Below are 20,254 nucleotides of genomic sequence, written 5' to 3' on the forward strand. Positions count from 1 at the left end.
TCCAGCACTCCGTTCACACAGTGGCCAACCAGCCATCGGCCAGGGGTGAACAAGCAGGACACGGTGCAACAGCACCCTCCCGCCCATGTTCCCCAGCAACTGGTGCACACACACGCTTACTGCCTCGAATACTGGAGATAGCACACAACCATCAGGGCTAGTAGCCATGGATAGCCTTTGCCTCCAGGAATTTATCCAACCCCCTTTAAAGCCATCCACATTAGTGGCCATCACTACATCTTGTGGTAGTGAGTTCCATAATTTAACTCCGCTCTGTGTGAAGAAGTACTTCCTCTTATTTGTCCTGGATCTCCCACCAAGCTTCATGGGATGACCCTGGCTTCTAGTATTTTGAGAAAGGGAGAAAAATGTCTCCCTCTCCACGTTCTCCATACCATGCATAATTTTGTTCACCTCTATCATGTCTCCCCTTAACCTCCTTTTTTCCAAGCTAAACAATCCCAGTTGATGTAACCTTCCCTCATAGGGGAGATGCTCCAGCCCCTTTATCGTTTTAGTTGCCCCTTTCTGAATTTTTTCCAGCTCTAGAATATCCTTTTTTAGGTGTGGTGACCAGAACCGTACACAGTATTCTAAGCGTGGTCACACCATAGATTTGCATAAGGGCAGTACGATGCCGGCCGTTTTATTCTCAATTACTTTTCTTATAATGCCTAACATGGAGTTTGCCTTCTTTATAGCGGCCGCACACTGGGTGGACACTTTCATGGAGCTGTCCACCACAACCCCAAGATCTCTTTCTTGTTCAATCACCGCCAGCTCAGATCCCGTTAGGTTATACTTGAAGTTGTTTTTTTTTGCCCCAGCGTGGATCACCTTACACTCGCTTATCATAGAATCGTAGAATAGCAGAGTTGAAAGGGGCCTACAGGGCCATCGAGTCCAACCCCCTGCTCAATGCAGGAATCCACCCTAAAGCATCCCTGACAGATGCTTGTCCAGCTGCCTCTTGAAGGCCTCTAGGGTGGGAGAGCCCACAACCTCCCTAACTGGTTCCATTGTCGTACTGCTCTAACAGTCAGGAAGTTTTTCCTGATGTCCAGCCAGAATCTGGCTTCCTTTAACTTGAGCCCGTTATTCCGTGTCCTGCACTCTGGGAGGATCAAGAAGAGATCCTGGCCCTCCTCTGTGTGATAACCTTTCAAGTATTTGAAGAGTGCTATCATGTCTCCCCTCAATCTTAGAATCATAGAACAGGCAACTCTGCTGTTCTTTGATTCTACTTCTTCTCTTTAAGTGCCAGGCCTCAGGCCTGTCTGGAGTTCTTGCTCTATGCCTAGAAATGCCCCTTTCCCAAACCTGAGGCCTGTACGGCAAGGCGGAGCCTATTGTGTTTGCTCAGCAAAGACCTCTCCACATGCTCAGAGGTACCATTCCTTCACCAGGCATTGAAGACTGGATGCTACAGTTAAGTGCAGTGAGCTCTCTGGCTGAAATTAATTCTTTGTCAGCACCAGAAAGTTTTTCTCTCTACCCCTCGCTCCAGCTCCCACTCATGTAGCCACCTACAACAGCATGACATGCAAAGGATAAATGCTTTGCAGCAGTTATTTTTATTTTATTTATTTATTACACGTATATACCGCCCCCATAGTCAGAGCGCTCTGGACGGTTTACAGAAATTCTAAAATTGAGATAAAAACAAGTATACAAAATTTAAAATTTTAAAACACAGAACATATACACATAAAGCGTTAAAAACCGTTAAAAAACTGAACATGTGGGTGATTAAGATGTGCCGCCATATGCCTGGGCAAAGAGGAAAGTCTTAACCTGGCGCTGGAAAGATAGCAGCGTTGGTGCCAGGCGAGCCTCATCAGGGAGATCGTTCCATAGTCTGGGGGCCACCACCGAAAAGGCCCTGTCCCTCGTTGCCACACTCCGAGCCTCTCTCGGAGTAGGCACCCGGAGGAGGACCTTAGGTGTTGAACGTAGTGGCGTTCCGTCAGATATTGTGGTCCCAAGCCATGTAAGGCTTTATTGGTCAAAACCATCACCCTGAATTGGGCTCCAAATACTTTTTAGAAAGTAGCGGTTTTCATTTCAAAACATTTGAACCTTCGAAAGGAAAACAGGGTGACAGATAGGATCGCCTTAAACCAGCCTTACCCAAACTGGAGCCTTCCAGATGTGTTGGATTACAAATCCCAGCAGGGGCTGCTGGGATTTGTAGTCCCAACAGGTCTAGAAGGCCCCAGTTTGGGCAAGGCTGCCTTAGGACGTTAGGGGGAGGTTCAGCAGGCCACATAGCCACCCACCCCAGATATGATATCATCCGAGGCCTCGCTTATTTTGATGCAAAGGCAGGCAGGAAGGAAGAAGGTGTGATTCAAGCCTTCCTTCCCCATCACCACCGCCGGTGGCTTTCATTTTAGGCACTCTCGTTCTACATATGCTGGAATCACATCACTCCGGTGGCTTCGTACCGAAATGCCGTATGCTGCCTGCGGTTTGTGGCATTCTCTTTTAAACGCTTACGAGGGCCTTTGCTGGGGACGGGGGGTGGGTTGCAGACACAGCTTTTTTGCTCCAGATGTTCATCCATCCTCTTGAAACAGGAAGGAAGAAAAACCGCTGATTGATGGATGTCCATGCCTGTTAACGGCAAGGATTCCAGAGGCTGCTGGCAACACAGTAGTGCTAAAATAGAAATATATAAAACAGGCGTGTTGATCCTCAGGCACGTGGGCCAATTGTGGCCCACCTGGATTCCCCTCCGGTCCCCAAGTTCCCCAGATAGCCTCGCACTCTTCCCCAAATCTAGGGTGACCCTATGGAAAGGAGGACAGGGCTCCTGTACCTTTAACAGTTGTATAGAAAAGGGAATTTCAGCGGGTCATTTGTACGCATGCAGCACCAGGTGAAATTCCCTCTTCATCACAAATTATTTTTATTTATTTATTTATTTTATTACATTTATATAGCGTGCAGGGTTGTTCTGAGGATTATAGGATAAAGCCTGTGAAATGCTTTGCACTCTTGAAAGTGCAGTGTAAATGCAAAGTAGTTTTTTAAATACTTCAAATACTTGAAGTTTGTTGTGCTGCACACTTGTATTTAGTATATTTTTGAATATTATTGCGATGTTGTAGTTTTATATTGTTAAATATTATATATTGTTCAATATTGTTGTAGTTTTAATTTTTGTAAACCGCCCAGAGAGCTTCGGCTTTTGAGCAGTATAAAAATGCAAATAATAATAATAATAATAATAATAATAATAATAATGTCTTACCCGCCTCTCCCTTTGGATCGAGGTGGGGAACAACATTAGAACAGGAATCAATACATCTTAAAAATCCTTGATTTTACATTGATCTGGATAGGCCTGCCGGAAAAGGCTAGTCTTTAAAGCTGCCTTAAAACCACACAGAGAGTTAATTTTACGAATCTCTTCCGGCAGGCCGTTCCACAATCTGGGGGCGACAGAAGAAAAGGTCCTCTGGGAAACTGATGTCAGCCTAGTTTTAGCTGACAGAAGTAAGTTCACCCCAGAGGACCTGAGTGTGGGGGCAGACTATATGGGAGAAGGTGATCCCGCAGGTAACCTGGACCCAAACCATTTAGGGCTTTAAAGGTAATGACCAACACTTTGTAAATGAAATGAAATGAATGAAAGGTTGTCACACAGATGAGGGCCAGCATCTCTTCTCGATCCTCCCAGAGTGCAGGACACGAAATAATGGACTCAAGTTACAGGAAGCCAGATCCCAGCTGGACATCAGGAAAAACGTCCTGACTGTTAGAGCAGCACGACAATGGAATCAGTTACCTAGGGAGGTTGTGGGCTCTCCCACAATAGAGACCTTCAAGAGGCAGCTGGACAACCATCTGTCAGGGATGCTTTAGGGTGGATTCCTGCATTGAGCAGGGGGTTGGACTCGATGGCCTTATAGGCCCCTTCCAACTCTGCTATTCTATGATTCTACAGGAAGCCAGATTCCAGCTGGACATCAGGAAAGATTTCCTGACTGTTAGAGCAGCACGACAATGGAACCAGTTCCCTAGGAAGATCGTGGTCTCTCCCACACGAGAGGCCTTCAAGAGGCAGCTAGACAACCATCTGTCAAGGATGCTTTAAGGTGGATCCCTGCAATGAGCAGGGGGTTGGACTCGATGGCCTTGTAAGCCCCTTCCAACTCTACTATTCTATGATTCCAAACGCTGTGATCTCATTCCATTCCACTTTCCATGACATGCCCTACAAGCTCTTAATTGACTGGGTTGGTGCTGGTGGAGGAGAGGGAGTTCTTAAATCGATCAATTATTGAACGAAATGGCACCATCCTGGTTCCCCCAGGGAGTTAGGAGCTGGGACTGCGACTAGTTTTCCAGATACAGGCTTATCTGTCTGTTGCTGCTTTTCAGCGCTTTCTGCCTATTCGCCTCTGCCTCCCCCACAACCCCCCCCCTTGATCCATGTCTGTGTTTTTCGTCTGCCCTCTGCCACCTCTCCTCCACCCAGACAGCCTCCAAAGACCCGGCTGCGGCGATTTCCTCTCCTTCTCCGCCCCTTCCCCTTTCTCCAGAGTCCGGCCTCCGGGTCTCGCCGATGCACAATCCAGACTTCTCCTGGCTCCGGCGTTCCCAGCCTCCGACCTCGCTTGGCCGCCCCTCCGGGTGACCACGCCGCGAATGTGGGATCGTTCAGAAGGAGAACAGAAGTCTCTCTGTCACCCACACGTGCCTCTGAGGACGCTGGGAACCAGGCCAGGAGAGCCATTACTGTCAATTAGACGGAGCTGGGGGCGAGCGAAGGTTCAGCTGGCTTCTGGGAAAAAAGCGCGGGCCAGCCGGCCCCCTCTCCGTTCGGCCCATTCCGCTCCAGCACCCGCGACACACAAACCCAGTCCCTGGGGGTCAAGGGGGGGGGAAGGGGCTGCAGTGACCGGGGTGGAAAGAAGCGGTGAATATAAGCAGTTGTTTTGAACATCTCCAAAGAAGCGTTCACACATCAAAGGTCTTTATTGGTCTTCCGCTGCGGCAGGGCACGACGGGGACGTCTGACCTCCCCAACCCTGACATAACTGCAACGCTGTTTAAATGATTTACTCACACACACACACAAACGGGGGTGTTTAAGTTTCCGGGTTGCCTCCGGATCCTGACCGTTGGATGCATCGTAGGCTTTCCCCCCTATTTTGACGCGTCTCTCTCACAGGGGCAGGTAACATACATTTATTTATTTATTTTATTTTATTTTATTTTATTTATTGCATTTCTAGACCCGCCCAATAGCCGCGGCTCTCTGGGCGGTTCACGAAAATTAAAACTGTTCGAAGTATAAAACAAACAGTATAAAAACATATGAAAATACAACATAAAAGCGCAACCAGAATAAAAGCAGCAGCAGTGCAGAAATACAAAGTTAAAATACAAATTTAAAACAGCCAGGTTAAAATTAAATTTATAGACTGTTAAAATGTTGAGAGAATAAAAAGGTCTTCAACTGGCTGGCGTCTGAAAGAATACAGTGTAGGTGCCAGGCAAACCTCTTTAGGGAGCTGATTCAACAGCCAGGGTGCCACAGCAGAGAAGGCCCTGCTTCTGGTAGCCACCTGCCTCACTTCCTTTGGCAGGGGCTCACGGAGAAGGGCCCCTGCAGATTATCTTAAGGTCCGGGCAGGTACATATGAGAGGAGGCGTTCCTTCAGTTAACCTGGCCCCAAGCCATTTAGGGCTTTCAATGTTAATACCAGCACTTTGAATTGGGCCCGGACCTGGACTGGCAGCCAATGAAGCTGGAAATAGACTGGCATGATGAGGTCTTGTTGGCCAATCCCTGTTAGTAACCGTGCTGCCCTGTTTTGTACCAGCTGAAGTTTCCAGTCTGTTTTCAAAGGCAGCCCCATGTATAATGCATTGCAGTAATCCAAACGAAAGGTTATCAGAGCATGGATCACTGTAGCCCACAGCCTCTATCTCAAAAGTCCCGGTGGCCCTTGAAAGAAAAGAGTAGAGCATACAGTGTGGTGGAAGGGTGAAGAGATTGAGCTGCGTATCGAGAAGTCCTGAGTTCAGATCCCACCACCGCTATGGATCCGCTAGGTGGCCCTAGGCCAGCTGGTCTCAGCCCCCCCCCCCTGGCAATATGGAGGCAGCGGTGACCTCCCTTGCAGGGTTGTTGCAAAGACAAACGTGAGAATGTCTGGAAATTGCTTTGAATGCTGGCTGGGAATGATGGGACTTGCAATCCAACCCATCTGGAGGGCACTGGGTTAGGAAAGACTGGATCAATACAGCTCATTTTGGTCTCACTCCTCTGCTTCCCCTTGCCTGGAGGCTTTGGCAGGTCTTTCTTAGCTTCTCATCGAACCCACTTAAGTCTCGGCGCTGACACGCAATCGTGTGCTGGCTGGCACAGGAGCCTTGGCATTTTTTTCTGGATGAATTCCTGCAACCCTCGGGCAGATCGAAGCATCCTGGTGGCTGGACCAGGGCCCCGGGAGTCTCCAACACATCCGTTCCCTCGGGACCGGGCTCCCCTTTGGATAACAAACAAACCTTTTCCGTTGCAACATCCTGTATATCCCGGAAGGCAGCGTAGAAGCAGGCTGTACAGAGAGAGATGAGGCGGGAAGCAGGGTCATATTTTGGACTGGCTCTCCAGGCGTACACCTGACCCCGCTGCCCGCTCACGTACCTAATGTACCTTTAACTTGGATTATGGATTAATTTGTTTTTAACTGTGTATATTTATTGTTTTATACTGTATGTTTTTATCTGTACGCCGCCCTGAGATCTTAGTGATATAGGGCAGGATATAAATATTTTAAATAAATAAATAACGCAGAGCAGAGAGTTTTGGGGGAGCCGGGTTCCCCCGTGTCGGCCTGTTCCTTCTTCCACCCCTGCCCGAGAAACCCCCGACGGCTCGCCTGCCTGATTTCCCCCTTCTCTCTGGCCCTTTGCAGAAGCTGAGCTGTGGCATGCAGGCGGACGAAGGCACGGACTGGCTTCTGGAGCTGCTCACCGAGGTCCAGCTGCAGCAGTACTTCCTGCGCATCCGCGATGACCTCAACGTCACGCGCCTGTCGCACTTCGAATATGTCAAAAACGAGGATTTGGAGAAAATCGGCATGGGGCGGCCCGGTGAGTGAGTCTGGGCCTAGGGAAGCAGGGATTGGGGGAGAGAAATTTCCTCCAGGGAGGTGGGGGTCATCGTAGAACAGGAGTGAGGAACCTCTTTCCGCTCGAGGGCCGAATTTCATTTTCAGGGAAGCTCTCGGGGGCCGCGTCCCAGTGGTAGGCGGGGCTGAAGGAAAAGGGGGTGTGGTCAAAGGCAAAAGGAGGTGGGGCCCAAAATAGGGGGGGGGGAAATACCAGCCTCTTTTAGCTTCAAGCATTTCCTGCCAGTAAAAAAAGCCTTAGGAGAGTCCTTCCAAAGTTTTAGAGTGGGGAAAGAAACTGCACAAAAGTTGAGACGGGGGGGGGGGACCCAAATGATTGGTGGTTGAGGGAAAGGGGTGGGGCTAGGGGAAAGTTGGGTGTGGCCATCTAAGAATAGAATAGAATACAATAGAATAGAATAGACTAGAATAGAATATTTATTTCTTACCCGCCTCTCCCTCTGGATCGAGGTGGGGAACAGCATTAAATACAAAATCACAATAAAATACATAAAACTGATTAAAAACATAAAACTAATAAATTATTAAAACAACAGCCAGACATCTTAAAAATTGATTGGGTAGCCTGCCGGAAGAGGTCCTGGTTAGGCCTCATCTAGAGCATTGCGTCCAGTTCTGGGCTCCACAATTCAAGAAGGATCCAGACAAGCTGTAGCGTGTTCAGAGGAGGGCAACCAGGATGATCAGGGGTCTGGAAACAAAGCCCTTTGCAGAGAGACTGAAAGAACTGGGCATGTTTAGCCTGGAGAAGAGAAGATTGAGGGGAGACATGAGAGCACTCTTCAAATACTTCAAAGGTTGTTACACAGAGGAGGGCCGGGATCTCTTCTCGATCCTCCCAGAGTGCAGGCCACGGAATAACGGGCTCAAGTTAAAGGAAGCCAGATTCCGGCTGGACATCAGGAAAAACTTCCTGACTGTTAGAGCAGTACGACAATGGAACCAGTTACCTAGGGAAGTTGTGGGCTCTCCCACACTAGAGGCCTTCAAGAGGCAGCTGGACAACCATCTGTCAGGGATGCTTTAGGGTAGATTCCTGCATTGAGCAGGGGGTACGACTCGATGGCCTTGTAGGCCCCTTCCAAATCTGCTATTCTATGATTCTATGAATCTTTATAGCTTTCTTGAATGCTAGTAGACTGCCATGTTGACGGGTCTCCTCCGGCAGGCCATTCCACAGTCTGGGAGCAGCAGAGGAGAAGGTCCTCTGGGTAATACCTGTCAACCTAGTTTTGGCTGGCTGAAGGGAGTTCTTCCCAGAGGACCTGAGTGTATGGGGCGGATTGTACAGGAGTAGGCGATCCCGCAGATAACCTGGATCCAAACCATATAGGGCTTTAAAGGTGATAACCAACACTTTATACTTCGCCCGGGAACTAATTGGCAGCCGGTGAAGAGATTTTAAGACTGGTGTGATGTGGTCACCCCTAGGTGTACCGGTGACCAACCTGGCTGCCATATTTTGAACTAGTTGAAGTTTCCGGACTAGGCACAAAGGTAGCCCTATGTAGAGTGCATTGCAGAAGTCGAGTCTCAAAGTTAGCAGTGCGTGCGCGACCGTCTTTAGGTCTTCCAACTCTAGGAAGGGGCGCAGCTGGTGTAGAGTTAAGCAAAACCAACATGGCTTCATTACAAACAAATGTGTGGTTTGCGCCCTTAGTGGCCTTTGAACAGGGTGGAATGGAGTAGAACGGAGCTCTCAGAACTCTGCCATTCTGTAATGTTGGTGGAAATTAATTATCTGCCTCGATGAAGGGTCCCTTCTGGGGGCTGTTGCCTTGCATGTACTGGGGTGGGGGAATACTTGGAGAATGGTCTGTTTCCTCCCCACTGAGACGCCGCCGCTTTTTGCCTTCGCAGGTCAGAGACGCCTCTGGGAAGCGGTGAAGAGGAGGAAGGCCGTTTGCAAGCGGAAATCCTGGATTGGCAAGGTAAGAGGCGTTCTCATGAGGGCTAGAAACGTGCTGTGGCTTTTAAAACGGAGTCTTGAAAGTTCCCAGGGCCCATTTGTCAGTCCGTTCTTTCCTTGGGCCCAAGTCTACAAAACGTTTGGAGCGTGTTTGCTGGTCTCTCACTGGTCTTTAAAAGAATCAAACAAACCTGAAATGCACCTGTGAGTTGGTGTGGATTTGATCAGAGCCGCAGCAGCAGGGGAAGAGGTTAAGACTAGGGCCACAGCTAGACTTAAGGTTTATCCTGGGATCATCCAGGGTTCGCCCCTGCCTGAGCACTGGATCCCCTGTGTGTCACCTAGATGAACAGGTTTGACCCCTGGACGGTCCAGGGATAAACCTTAGGTCTAGCTATGGCCTAGCTCTGACCCAACTCAAAATGCACAAACTGTTCTTTCACTGCCTTCCTTTTGCCACATCTGTCCTGGCCGTTCCAGTTTTTGACGGTGATGACTCTGGCCAGTGTCCGCCTACCTTCCCAATCCAAGGAGAAAGCGAACAGAGGCACCAAGAGAGTTGGGAGAAATAACTTATTTTAACGTGTATTTTCTGCTTTTAAAAAAAGAGTCTAAAATCATGATGATCAGGGGTCTGGAAACAAAGCCCTATGAAGAGAGACTGAAAGAACTGGGCATGTTTAGCCTGGAGAAGAGAAGATGGAGGGGAGACATGAGAGCACTCTTCAAATACTTAAAAGGTTGTCACACAGAGGAGGGCCAGGATCTCTTCTCGATCCTCCCAGAGTTCAGGACACAGAATAACGGGCTCAAGTTACAGGAAGCCAGATTCTGTCTGGACATCAGGAAAAATCTCCTGACTGTTAGAGCAGTACAACAATGGAACCAGTTCCCTAGGGAGGTGGTGGGCTCTCCCACCCTAGAGGCCTTCAAGAGGCAGCTGGACAAGCATCTGTCAGGGATGCTTTAGAGCGGATTCCTGCATTGAGCAGGGGGTTGGACTTGATGGCCTTATAGACCCCTTCCAACTCTACTATTCTATGATTCTATGATTCAGAAAAGGAATAAAAGAACAGAAGCCTCACTCAGTAAACAAACAGAGCCCTCCAAATAGCCACCGTGGCCATGCAGAAGTGCAGCTGAAGCCAAGTAGATTTCTGAAAATGGCCTTTCCCCCAGACTCCGAGGTTAGGTTCCCAGCCACCAGTGGCCTGCTATAAACGAATGATCACAACGGATGTGATGCTTTGGCTAATTGCTTGTGCTGCCCAGCCCGGCCCTTCCCAGCTCCACATCCTTTACCTCATTCCTCTCTCATGAGCCTTTTACACACCCAGTGGCTTTTCTGTCCTGCTGGCACCCTCTTCTGGAGAAACCTGTATCCCCTTTTGAAGCCATCCAGATTGGTGGCCATCACTACATCCTGTGGTAGTGAGTTCCATAGTTTAAGTCTGCGCTGTGTGAAGAAGTCTTTCCTTTTATTTGTCCTGGTTCTGCCTCCAATCAGCTTGAGATGACCCTGGGTTCTAGTATTTTGAGAGAGGGAGAAAAATACCTCCCTGTCCACTTTCTCCATACCATGCATAATTTTGTACACCTCTATCATGTCTCCCCTCAGCCTCTTTTTTCCAAGCTAAACAATCCCAGCCATCATAAACTTCCCTGATAGGGAGATGCTCCAGCCCCTTAATCATTTTAGTTGCCCCTTTGTGCACTTTTTCCAGCACTGTGATATCCCTTTTTTAGGTGTGGTGTCCAGAACTGTATGCAGTATTCCAAGTGTGGTCGCACCATAGATTTGTATAAAGGCAGTGAGATACTGGCCATTTTATTCTCAATTCCTTTTCTTATGTTCTTAACCTGTATCCAGAGTAAGTACCATCCGTAATAAATAGATACAATTGCTTATGATCTCTTTGAACTCGACCAAATTCAATTCCCTGTAATTATAAGGAAAGCATTAAATTAACTTCCATCGCTGGCTTACAGCCCAAACTGTTAATCTACGGCGGATCATCGTGAGCGGAATAATCCTCCTCGTTGTACAGAACAGACAAATTTGGCAGGGTTTTCTGGTGCTGCAGCCACAGGAATGGCAGGTAGCTGTGGAGCAGTACGACAATGGAATCAGTGACTTAGGGAGGTGGTGGGCTCTCCCACACTAGAGGCCTTCAAGAGGCCGCTGGACAACCATCTGTCGGGGACGCTTTTGGGTGGATTCCTGCATTGAGCAGGGGTTGGACTCAATGGCCTTGTAGGCCCCTTCCAACTCTGCTGTTCTATGATTCTATAAGAGCCTGACCCAATGGATGTGCTCACCCTGGGAGGTGGTCTGAAGTGATTTCCCCTGAGTGGGTTTAAGAATGTAAGAAGGATGAGTGAGGAGCCAGAGGTCCTTCTAGTCCAGTTCTCTGGGTGAGGAGCCAGAGGTCCTTCTAGTCCTGCAGTCTGGTGTGGGGCCAGAGGTCCTTCTAGTTCAGACTCATACTTACTACACTGTCTAGCCCAGCCTTCCTCAATCTCACATCCTCCAGATTCAGAACACTACAACTCCCATCATCCTCAGCCAGCATGGGAGCTGTAATCCAGTGCATCTAGAGTGTGCCTTGTTGGGGAAAGCTGGGCTAGACATATGCTTCTAGAAAGCCCCCAAGGAAGGCAACCTTCTCCTCCTTTGAAGACTAGGCTTCCATCCAGCTCTCGTGACTAATAGCAGGCGATGGGTCATTCCTGCTCTCTGAATGGGCCGTGGTCTTCTCAAGGGGGAGGTGTCTCTCAGCCCTTTGGGTTCCCCTTCTATGTGGCACTTCACGTGGACAAATTCCCTGCAGGAGGCCTGCTCCCTCCTCTCCCCATGGGTGTTAGCTTGCAGATGCTTACAGGTAGAGGGAAGTTGCATGATAATGGGCTTTTAATAGAGCATGACTCATGGCAGCTCACAAGGAAAATGCCCTTCCTTCCTTCCTCCACATCTTCCAGTCAGCAGTTTTCACTCTTGTTCAGAGGCCAGTGGCTGGCCAGGCCCCCTCCCCGAACCCTGGGGGATTTTATGGGGTTTGGGATGGCCTGTTACCATGTCCAGCAACCTTTCATGATGTCTCCGCAACCCAGCCTGTGAGGGGGAGGCCTGTGTGGAGAGGCAGCTGCTCTCAGCCTTCAGCCAGTCCAGGTCCGGGCCTGATTCAAAGTGCTGGTATTAACATTGAAAGCCCTAAACGGCTTGGGAACAGGCTATCTGGAGGAACACCTCCTCCCATATGGACCTGCCCGGAGTCTAAGGTCACCCTCAGGGGTCCTTCTCCGTAAGCCCCTGCTAAAGGAAGTGAGGCAGGTGGCTACCAGGAGCAGGGCCTTCTCTGCTGTGGCACCCCAATGAGCTCCCTAAGGAGGTTCGCCTCGCAAGTACACTATCCAGATCAATGTAAAATCAAGAATTTTTAAGATGTATTGATTCCTGTTCTAATGTTGTTCCCCGCCTTGATCCAAAGGGAGAGGTGGGTAAGAATTATTATTATTATTATTATTATTATTATTATTATTATTATTATTATATTCTTTTAGACACCAGGTGAAGGCCTTATTATTCTCTCAGCATTTTAACAGTCTATAAATTTAATTTTAACTCGGCTGTTTTAAATCCGAATTTTAAATTCGTATTTCTGCACTGCTGCTAATTGTACCCAGCTTGTGTTTTTATACTGTATTTTATATCGTGTTTTTTTGCTGTTTGTTTTATACTTTGAATGGTTTTAATTTTTCTGAACCGCCCAGAGAGCTTCGGCTATTGGGCGGTATAGAAATGCAATAAATAAATAAATAAATAAATAAAATTATCCATATTAGTTTTATTTCATTATTCTGTTGTGGCACCCCGGCTGTGGCATGCCCTCCCCTTGGAGGCCCGACCGGCGCCAACGCTGACTTTATTCCTGCACCAAGTAAAGACGTGGCTTTTTAACAAAGCCTTTGATGGCGAAATACACCAAGCTTGCACATTGATTTAACTGTTTTAATTGGTTTTATTGCTTTTAAATTTATACTGGTTTTAGCTTGATTAATGGTTTCATTTGTTTTTAGCTGTGTATATTTATTGTTTTATATGGTTGTATCATTTTATCTGTACACCGCCCTGAGATCCTAGTGATATAGGGCGGGATACAAATGTTTTAATACATAAATAAATAATCTTGGTATTTATAGGCCATCTTTCTGGCCCGTGTCCTCCCGAGGGGACGTATATAAAAGAATAAAAATGTAATCCCAATAAAGTTGTTCTCCATGTTTTATGGAGACTCCTGATGAAAATGGTCTTAAGGTTTGCGTTGGGCAACTTTGAGACCCGCTGCTTGACTTTTATTAGTGATCAAGTAGTTAATTGGAATTGGACATCAGGAAAAACTTACTGGCTGTTAGAGCAGTAAGACAATGGAACCAGTTACCTAGGGAGGTTGTGGGCTCTCCCACCCTAGAGGCCTTCAAGAGGCAGCTGGACAACCATCTGTGAGGGATGCTTTAGGGTGGATTCTTGCATTAAGCAGAGGGTTGGACTCGATGGCCTTGTAGGCCCCTTCTAACTCTGCTATTCTATGATTCTATGAAATACTTGAAAGGTTGTCACACAGAGGAGGGCCAGGATCTCTTCTCGATCCTCCCAGAGTGCAGGACGTGGAATAACGGGCTCAAGTTAAAGGAAGCCAGATTCCAGCTGGACATCAGGAAAAACTTCCTGACTCTTAGAGCAGTATGACAATGGAATCAGTTACCTTTGGAGGTTGTGGGCATTCCCACACTAGAGGCCTTCAAGATGCAGCTGGACAACCACCTGTCAAGGATGCTTTAGTGTGGATTCCTGCCTTGAGCAGGGGGTTGGACTTATAGGACCCTTCCAATTCTACGATTCTATGAATTGTACATTACAGGTGCTCTACGAATTTTGTAGGCCGCTGTGAGAGAGCTCTCTGGCCTTATAGGCAGCCTATAAGCATCCTTAGACAAATACATAAATTGCAATCATATTAAAGCAATGGTTATTTTTTGTTTTTCCAAAGGCCAGGTTATGTAAAAATTGACTTAATCGCTGAAAGAAGTATTTGTGCATTATTTGCATTATAAATATTTCATTTCATAAAAGATGCATCGCAGAGCAGTTTACAATACCGTTTAAAATCCAGACACGACAACAAATCGAAATATACAGTAAGACAGCCAGCTGGGAATGATGGGTGTCGCAGTCCCAACACATCTGGAGGGCATCAGGTTGGGGAAGGTTTCAGGAGGACGTTAAACATCCTAGAACAAGGTAACAGCAGAGCGGAAACATTTCTAAAACCTGAAAGGTTCGCTGTATAAAAGATAGGAAATTGTACCAACGTGAAAAATGTACCAATGTGTGTTTGTGTACACTGCTGTGATCATGAGGAGCGTGTGCCCTTATGAACGACCTTTGCCTTAGGCTCATGCTTCTGCATCTCATGTTTCCCTCCATCCGTCCAGGTCTTCAGCGGGAAGCGACCTGACTCAGAGTTCCCCCCGCAGCCCCAGAGCGTGCCGGGCAAGAGGCCCACCCCACCGCCCTTGGAGGAGAGCCAGCAGCAGGCCCTGACCTGCCTGATCAGCGAGAAGGACCTGATGCTCTTTGAGAAGCTGGGAGACGGCTCCTTCGGGGTGGTGCGACGTGGGGAGTGGTGTGCACCGTCCGGCAAGTTGGTAAGGAGTAAACTTAACCCTTCTCACCTTTGCCAAGCCTAAGCTTCCTACCCCTGTTAACAGTTGGAGGAAAGCTTAGAGGTCTGTCTTGTAATACCCCCAAAATAAGAGAGAATCTGATGGTGTCCCAGCACTAGCACTAGTGACGTTGTGCTAGCGTAAGCCGCCAGTGCTTGTGCAACGTACCCAGCACTTGCTAGTGCAAGGGGGCAAATCCCTGCATCTCCCTGTGCAGCAAATCCCTGCTTTTCCCCATTGTGCCAGCAAGCACTATATACTTTGCAGAAGTATTGGTTTATGCTACCGCAATGGCCTTAGCCCTAGCGCTGAGACACCGTTGGATACTACCTATAGCTCCCTGGTGGAGCACATGCTGTGCATGGAGAAAGCCCTATGCTGAATCATCAGAACCTGCTGTTCAAAAGGATGTCAGGTGGAAGAGGTGGGAAAGCGCCTCCTCTCTCTGAGACCATGGAGAATCACTGGCAGTCAATGTAAACCTGCCTTCTCCAACCTGGTGCCCTCCAGGTGTTTAGGTCTACAACTCCTAGCATTCCTGACCATTGTCCATGCTGGGTGCGAATGATGGGAGTTGAAGTCAGTGAGAGCTAGTGTGGTGTAGTGGCTAAAGTGTTGGACTGGGAGCCGGGAGATCCGGGTTCTAGTCCCCACTTGGCCATGGAAACCCACTGGGTGACGTTGGGCCAGTCACACACTCTCAGCCCAACCCACCTCACAGGGTTGTTGTTGTGAGGATAAAATGGAGAGGAAGAGGAGGAGGATTATGTACGCCACTTTGGGTTGCTTGCAGAAAAAAGGGTGGGATATAAAATGCAATAATAAATAAATAAAAATAAGTTCCACTCCCATCAGGAGGGCACCAAGTTGGGGAAAGCTGTGTAAACAGCACTGGCCAGATACGTCTTCGCTCTAAAACTCTTGAGTTATGTAAAATTCTAGGCTGTAATCCTCTGCGCCCTTCCCTGGGAGTAAGCCCCATTGGACTCAGTGGGGCGGACTTCGGAGTATTCATGTATAGGACAGAGCTGCATAGAAGCACGAGCTGTGTTTCTGATCTGGCTTGAGCTTCCGTTGGAGGGAGAGCGATTCTATATGTCAATACAAGACATCATTTAAAGAAAAAAATGTCTTCGGACTTGTTTTGATCTGTGGTTGATTCCCTAATTTTACATTTCAATTTTTTGTAAATTTAGTACAAATAAATCAATTCTGGGTGTTGCCAAAAGTTAAATCCGCCGCGTTCTCTTACTGACCCCGCTCGCTCGCTTTCTCCACCAGCTGAACGTGGCGGTCAAGTGTCTCAAGACGGACGTGCTGAGCCAGCCTGAAGCCCTGGACGACTTCATCCGCGAGGTCAACGCCATGCACTCTTTGGACCACATGAACCTCATCCGCCTCTACGGCGTGGTGCTCTCCAATCCCATGAAGATGGTGAGGGGGTAGGCCCAGTCTCCGAAAGGCACCACATCTGGGCTCAAGTCGATGGGGGAAAGCAGTGGGTGGGTGGGTGGGTGGGTGGGTGGGTGGGTGATGCCCAGTTTCCCCAGGACCCCAGAACACAGGGACCTGGGGAAGTTCACTCCCTTATCCTGCTTCCTCCCATTCTCCACAGCACCAGGAGACCACATAGCAGCTCTCTCCATAACTGGCATTTACTCATTCCTAGTTCCTAGCCCAGTGTTTCCCGACGTGGTACCCTCCAAGTGTGCTAGACTCCAGCAGGACATCAGGAAAAACTTCCTGACTGTTAGAGCAGTACGACAATGGAACCAGTGACCTAGGGAGGTTGTGGGCTCTCCCACACTAGAGGCCTTCAAGAGGCAGCTGGACAACCATCTGTCAGGGATGCTTTAGGATGGATTCCTGCATTGAGCAGGGGGTTGGACTCGATGGCCTTGTAGGCCCCCTTCCAACTCTTCTATTCTATGATTCTATGATCATCCCCAGCCAGCATGGGCATTGTAGTCCAGCACTTCTAGAGGACACCATGTTGGAGAAGGCTGTCCTAACCGATCCATCTGCATCCACTTTGATATCAGTTCAGCTCGTCATAACGTAAAAGAAGTCTTGTGATGTGAAGCAACTCAGCTTTGCATGTTTAGAGGGGGGGGGGGCAAAAGTCCCCACATTGGCGGTGGAATGCTGAGAGTTGTAGGACTTTTTTCTGTCTAAATATGCATAGGATTGCCCCCTTAATCGATTCGATCTAACCAGTTTAAAGAATATTGATAGCTAATTTACAGAAAAAGTGCAGTTCCAATTAACCTGGTAGCACAGTTTTGAAAAAAAAGAAAAGAAAAAAGAAATCTTAACACCAGTATTCATATATGTGCAAACGGTCGAGTTAACACACACACATATACACACACAGGTCACTTTCACACATAAACATTCACTGTGTAAAACTGAAGAAAACGGGTTGGAGGCAGACTTAAATTAGTTGAACTTGGGTCCTATTATGGTGAATTAGGCATGGCTGAGTTAAGTCCCATTCACTTCACTGGGAACAAAGTTCAACTAACTTCGCCTGGACCCAATCCAGTGTCGTTGTCGTTTCTTCATTCACTCTCATTTAGGCCAGAGGTGCTGAAGCTCAGAATTATGGCCCCAATCTACCCCCCACCCCCAAGACATCCTCTGAAATTTATTTATTTATTTATTTATTTATTTATTTATTTATTTATTACATTTTTATACCGTCCAATAGCCAAAGCTCTCTGGGCGGTTCACAAAAATTAAAACTATAATAAAACAACTTACAGGTTTAAAGCACAAATGCAAAATACAATATATATATATATAAAAGCACAACCAGGATAAAACCACGCAGCAAAATTGATATAAGATTAAAATACAGAATTAAAACAGCAAAGTTTAAATTTAGATGTTAAAATACTGAGAAAATAAAAAGATCTTCTGCTGGCGACGAGAAGAATACAGTGTAGGCGCCAGGCAGACCTCTCTGGGGAGCTCGTTCCACAGCCGGGGTGCCACAGCGGAGAAGGCCCTGCTCCTAGTAGCCACCTGCCTCACTTCCTTTGGCAGGGGCTCACGGAGAAGGACCCCTGTGGATGATCTTAAGGTCCGGGCAGGCACATATGGGAGGAGGCCTTCCTTCAAATAACCTGGCCCCAAAATTAAATTTGGCCCTCAAGGTGAAAGAGGTTCAATGCCCCTGGTTTAAGTTCTATGCAAACGCATGCAGATTTAATTGATTGATTCATGCGTTTATTGATCAGCGAAAACTCATTTTATTACTCGGCTGTGGGTTCTTTCACTGGGCCTAGAACCAGCCCCGACCTCACACCGTGTGACGGCGTCCCCTCCCGCCTCTGCCCACCCCACAGGTCACGGAACTGGCACCGCTGGGCTCCCTGCTGGACCGGCTGCGCAAGAACCTGGGGCATTTCCTGATCGCTACGCTCTGCCAATACGCCGTCCAGATCGCCAGAGGCATGGCCTACCTGGAGTCGAAGCGCTTTATCCACCGCGACCTGGCTGCCCGCAACATCCTTCTGGCCGCCAACGACCTGGTCAAGATTGGCGACTTCGGCCTCATGCGGGCCTTGCCCAAGAATGACGACCACTACGTCATGCAAGAACACCGCAAAGTCCCCTTCGCTTGGTGAGCTGCTGTCGGGATTCTTCCACGGGAGGGAGGGGGCTTACAGAAGAAGTTAAAAGCAACCCCGTACCAATAACTGGGTTCTGCTAACACAGGGCTTCATCCCACGTACCTGTCCCCCTCAAATAGCGCAGGGGTTCTTAACCAGTGGGGTACGCCTCCCCAGGGGAGGTTTGGACCGACTCCAGGGTAGGTGTGAGTAGCCTCTCAACTATAAATTGTTTATTTTACAAGTACGTAGCAGCGCAGCTTGGCCCAACCTTATTTCTTTCTACTAATCTTGGGAGCTACGACGTAGCTCATTTGTACACCACGTGCGTTATCGTAGTTACCGTTACCTGCTACACGTGCGTTCGCGTGAAGAACTATCAATCTTTCAAGGTAAGTGACTGCTTTGTTCTAAGTCACTTTTCCCCTCGGTTTATTGCAAAAAGTTGAGCTGAGCCGAAAGTGTGGATTATTCCATTTTTTGGCATTTCGTGGAGGGGTGTGGGAGGAAAACGAAAACTCTGGAGAAAAAGGCTTGGGGAAGGAGAAATTTTCGGACAATTTCTCCTTGGGGAAAGGGACAGGGTTTCTACCTTTTGAAGTTTAAGCAGTTGTTCCTTTCTTCTTTCAATTTTATTTTTATTTTTAAAAGCGCCCCTTGAAAATGCAGCAGCCCAAGAGTTCTATCTGAATGCTGTTTGGAGAGGGTGAGGTCACGTGGTCTCCAACTGCCTAGGAGCACTGGAGAAAAGGCCTACAATAGGGTGACCCTATGAAAAGGAGGACAGGGCTCCTGTATCTTTAACAGTTGCATAGAAAAGGGGATTTCAGCAGTTGGCATTTGTATATTTGGAGAACCTGGTGAAATTCCCTCTTCATCACAACAGTTAATGCTACAGGAGCCCTGCCCTCTTTAAAATCTGGTCACTCTAGTATAGGTCCTGCAGCTTTAACTGTTGTGATGAAGTGGAAATTTCACCAGATTCTCCATATATACAAATGACACCTAGTGAAAGTCCCTTTTCTATGCAGCTGTTAAAGATACAGGAGCCCTGTCCTCCTTTTCATAGGGTCACCCAAGCCTACAACTCCCAGCATAGGCCTCTTCTCCCTAAACTTGATTGGATTGCGCGGCTGGGATCTTCCAAGTGCTGAGGGGTGGTTTACAAAGAAACAAACAAGACTCCTCCACAGTCGGCTACAAAACTATTCACTGCATGTGTTCGTGTTCCTTTCATTGAATATGCATTTTTTTTAGTCCAGAGACAGAACTAAAAAATGCGAACTCGTCCTGCCTAAGCCTAAATTTTGGGCCGTTAACACAGGGGAGGCGTGGGCCATAAGATTTTTCACAAGGGAGGTGTGACACCAAAAAGGTTAAGAACCCCTGCCATAGCGTAAAGCTGTCGTTGTTTTTGTTGTTCACCAAATCACACCCCGGGCGGCAGCGCTAAGATCCTTTTGCATACCAGGAAAGGGTTTAAGGGGGAGAAATGTAAAAAAAAAATCATAAAAAATCAACAGATGACCCAATCTGGTTCAAGTTTGGTATGCTGAAAGCCCTCCTTAATATCTATCACTGTGCCAATTTTGATGCCTTTATCTTTAAAACTTTCGCAGATGTGAGCATTTGTTTAATTTGTCCTTTAAATATATCAAATTCTCCTCCTGTGCCTCCAGTGGCCACTCGGAGAACAACAAAAGATTCGCTCCTAAAGAGGTAGCAAAATAGGACGGTTCTTTTATATATGAAGCACAATTAAAGCAGGATGCATGGGAGCACTTCACAGTCAAAGAAGATTATAAGCTGGACAACTTCGGAGACCTTTGCACGCAATTTGTGGTGATTGCACA

General features: G+C 47.8%; 1 protein-coding gene across 3 annotated transcripts in view; it reads left to right on the forward strand.

Annotated features, from left to right (window-relative positions):
- The window catches only part of TNK2 (tyrosine kinase non receptor 2), a 135,180-nt gene that overhangs the window by 56,554 nt on the left and 58,372 nt on the right, over positions 1 to 20,254 (forward strand). For all 3 annotated transcript variants that reach the window (XM_063131763.1, XM_063131761.1, XM_063131762.1), the window contains exons 2-6: positions 6,936 to 7,113; positions 9,012 to 9,082; positions 14,554 to 14,766; positions 16,066 to 16,218; positions 18,135 to 18,412. In XM_063131763.1, coding sequence (XP_062987833.1) covers positions 6,936 to 7,113; positions 9,012 to 9,082; positions 14,554 to 14,766; positions 16,066 to 16,218; positions 18,135 to 18,412 — 893 coding nt within the window. The remainder of the gene's footprint in view (positions 1 to 6,935; positions 7,114 to 9,011; positions 9,083 to 14,553; positions 14,767 to 16,065; positions 16,219 to 18,134; positions 18,413 to 20,254) is intronic.

The sequence above is a fragment of the Elgaria multicarinata genome, chromosome 8 (genome assembly GCF_023053635.1).
Source record: "Elgaria multicarinata webbii isolate HBS135686 ecotype San Diego chromosome 8, rElgMul1.1.pri, whole genome shotgun sequence".
NCBI classification, from domain to species: Eukaryota; Metazoa; Chordata; class Lepidosauria; order Squamata; family Anguidae; genus Elgaria; species Elgaria multicarinata.